The sequence below is a fragment of the Fragaria vesca genome, linkage group LG5, assembly GCF_000184155.1.
Source record: "Fragaria vesca subsp. vesca linkage group LG5, FraVesHawaii_1.0, whole genome shotgun sequence".
Lineage (NCBI taxonomy): Eukaryota > Viridiplantae > Streptophyta > Magnoliopsida > Rosales > Rosaceae > Fragaria > Fragaria vesca.
In genome coordinates this window covers 16,094,878-16,097,874 of record NC_020495.1, presented here as the reverse complement: position 1 = coordinate 16,097,874, position 2,997 = coordinate 16,094,878, and the positions used below count along the sequence as shown (strand labels likewise).

Below are 2,997 nucleotides of genomic sequence, written 5' to 3'. Positions count from 1 at the left end.
TCTATATATATCAGTCCGTTTCAGACACGGACGTCCGCACCGCCTTAAGGTGCGGATTTCCCTCCGTACGGCGAGGGCGCGCCTCCACCCCAGCGGACTCCAGCAGCTTCTCCGACCATTTTCCCTCTCCGGTGAGTCCGCCGAATTCCAGTTTTCCGGCCAGATCACCCAAAACTTCAAACAAAGTCAATCTGGCTGGAAAACTAGAATTCGGCAGACTCACCGGGGATGGAAAGTGGTCGGGGAAGCCGCTGGGGTGGAGGCTCGCCGGTGGCGAAAGGAGGGACGTCCGCACCTGATAACGATTGTGTATATATATATATATACACACACACATGAGGGAGGATCTAAAGAGGACCTCCTTAGTTTAAGAATTTGAGGATTTCTACTATTTTACATTAGTAGATGACTTCATTTGACGATCTCAACTGTTGATCCTCTAGATTCATATGCAAGAAACATGTCTACAAAATTCAACTAATTCCATAATCATTTGGTCATTAAAATTGATGTAAAGAATTGTAGGCCATTAGAGTATGCATTTCTTTTGAAGTCTGATAGAAGTTTGTTACTCTTTGTTCTGTACAGTAATAAAAATACTGACATCTGATTTACCTTGTAGATTCCCTTCCTCTATAAAAGCTTCAAAGCAGTGGAACTCTGAAGCGACTTCTACTAAAGGTTCACTGGCTTCTGGGAAGCTAAGGACTCAGCAACTTGGCACCAGACAACCTCAGTCCAATGGAGATGTGGTATATTCCTCTTTGTCTATAGAATTGTGCTTGTGTTACATGCATGGATACATACTTAAAAATATGATTATATGTTTACGTTAGCCCGTAAACCCTTCATATATGTGGGAAAGACCTGCAATTAATTCCTTTGGTACTCTGCTTGATGCAATATAAGACTTCCATTTGCTGTAAATCAGCCAATTATTTTTTTAACTCGTTTATATCACATTTTTTACAGGATCTCTCTACCCAATTATTTGTTTCTTTGAAAATGCTTCGAGATACTATCGTAAGGGAAGCTGGGGATGGGGTTATGGCATACCACATATTCGGGTCAGATACTTGCTCATTTTCTTTTTGTCCTCATCCTAATAAAATAAATATGTGGGGAGAAAAGACGTAATTTTGAAGTCTTCCTACTTATGCAGAGTTGCCATTTTTCTCCATTTCTCCTGCAAATAAGTCTGTCGGTTTGTCTTGTGCCTTTTAAATGAGGGGTCTAAACAACTTTGCTGCTTACATGATCAGGAATAAGCAGTTGAAAGATATGAGCGCCATAATTCCCAGAACGATGCAGGAACTTGAGGAAATCAATGGGATTAACAAGTAAGTCATATAACGTTTGTGTTAACCTAACAGACAAAGCACTGAACATATTTGCCTTAATTCAGGGGTAAGGTGATGAAGTATGGAGATCGGGTACTCGAAACCATTGAATCTACCATCAAGGATTACTACAAGACATACAAAAACAGCAGCAGTAGCAATGACAGTAGTGAGGGCAAGAGAAAAAGAGAAGGTAACAAAGATCAAAATAGGCATGTAGAGGATGATGACTTCACCAAAAGCACTGATCGATCAAAGAAAAGGGCCTCAAAAAGGCAGAGCAAACCTATTGAAGACTACAGTTATCAGGAGCCGGATTCCAACCAAATCATGGATGATGATCTAGATGTGTATGGTTATAATTTTGAAGTGAATGCTTCAGCTACAAAGACTGTTCAAAACGTTGGTGGAAGAGTGCTTCCCCAATGGTCGACACATGGAAATGGGCGACAACGATAATTGTAATCACTGATAATGAGGTTTTCTGCTTTCATAATTTGCAAAAGAAAGTGGGAGATGTGCCTGTAGACGCATAATACTTAATGAAAATAATAATTATTAAAATGTGAGAAATTTTATTTACACATCCTTAAATACTAAATACACATCTTATATTTAATACACCATTTATTAATTTTATTGTTTTAACATTTTACTAGATACACATACCTAAACTTTTAAAATACCCTTATTAACAATATATAACATATTCATTAAATACACATCTTTTTCTAAATCTGTTACTCAATTTATTCAAAAAAAATATTATATATAATGGCAATGAGTCTGTTCGATCTTATTGCTCTGGCTGCTAGTCTGCTAAAGTTGTCTCTATTTCTAAATGATTTGGTGGATAATTAAGTAGCTTCCAATCTCTAGCTACTTGCATTTAGAAGGGTATGATCCACGAACACCAACATGCATCATTCCATTTGCTTTATGAATCTTCTTTGAAAACTCAGCTTCTTCGTGGTAGATATACTGTACTACATCTCCTCCTTCCAAGTTGTACTTCTCAAAAAAACTTGCTATAGGCCAATGTATCTTTGATGCGTGTGAAAATTTAGAATAGCAATCTCGTAGAGGTCACAAGCATTGAGCGGAAGTACCTGTCACAAGCACTGAATTTCTAGCATCTCTATGAACTGGATCTCTAGTTCTTCCTTACCAGAAAAGAATTATAATACTATCGTAGAGGAGAAGAAAACTTGTAAGTGAGATATTTAATTTCAACTATGTTTCTTGGGGGCGGATCCGTGGCAATCTAATTTATAGTTACAATTATACTCAAGATCTTGTCCGTCAAACTTAATAACAATAGACGGGCGAGATTAAACGCAAGTCATTAAATTTTTTCTAATAAAATAAATATATAATATCTATAAGATAATTATCTATTAATGTTTGTATTTATCTCTCTTCTACTTTCAATTATTCCTAATTAAACCAAAGATAATTATCCTGTGATGGTTATCGATGTCCTTACCAAATAAACCCAGAATACGTACACGTCTGCCGATTGGAACATTGATTATCAAGAACAACCATAAACTCAAGTCATACAAAGTCTTAATGAAAAAAAAAATAGGAGATTGTAGAATGAACTACAAGGACGAAAACTGATCGATACAATTTGCAATCACTTGATAATCATTCT

The 2,997-nt window shown here is 36.8% G+C and overlaps 1 protein-coding gene across 1 annotated transcript in view; it reads left to right on the top strand.

Moving 5' to 3' along the window:
• The window catches only part of LOC101310132 (ATP-dependent DNA helicase Q-like 4A-like), a 10,636-nt gene extending 8,827 nt beyond the window's left edge, over nt 1–1,809 (top strand). Inside the window, exons 20-23 of the mRNA XM_004301450.1 lie at nt 623–752; nt 973–1,067; nt 1,263–1,340; nt 1,406–1,809. Of these exons, the coding sequence (XP_004301498.1) occupies nt 623–752; nt 973–1,067; nt 1,263–1,340; nt 1,406–1,799 (697 nt within the window). The 3' untranslated portion in view covers nt 1,800–1,809. The remainder of the gene's footprint in view (nt 1–622; nt 753–972; nt 1,068–1,262; nt 1,341–1,405) is intronic.
• The last annotated feature ends 1,188 nt before the right edge of the window (nt 1,810–2,997 follow it).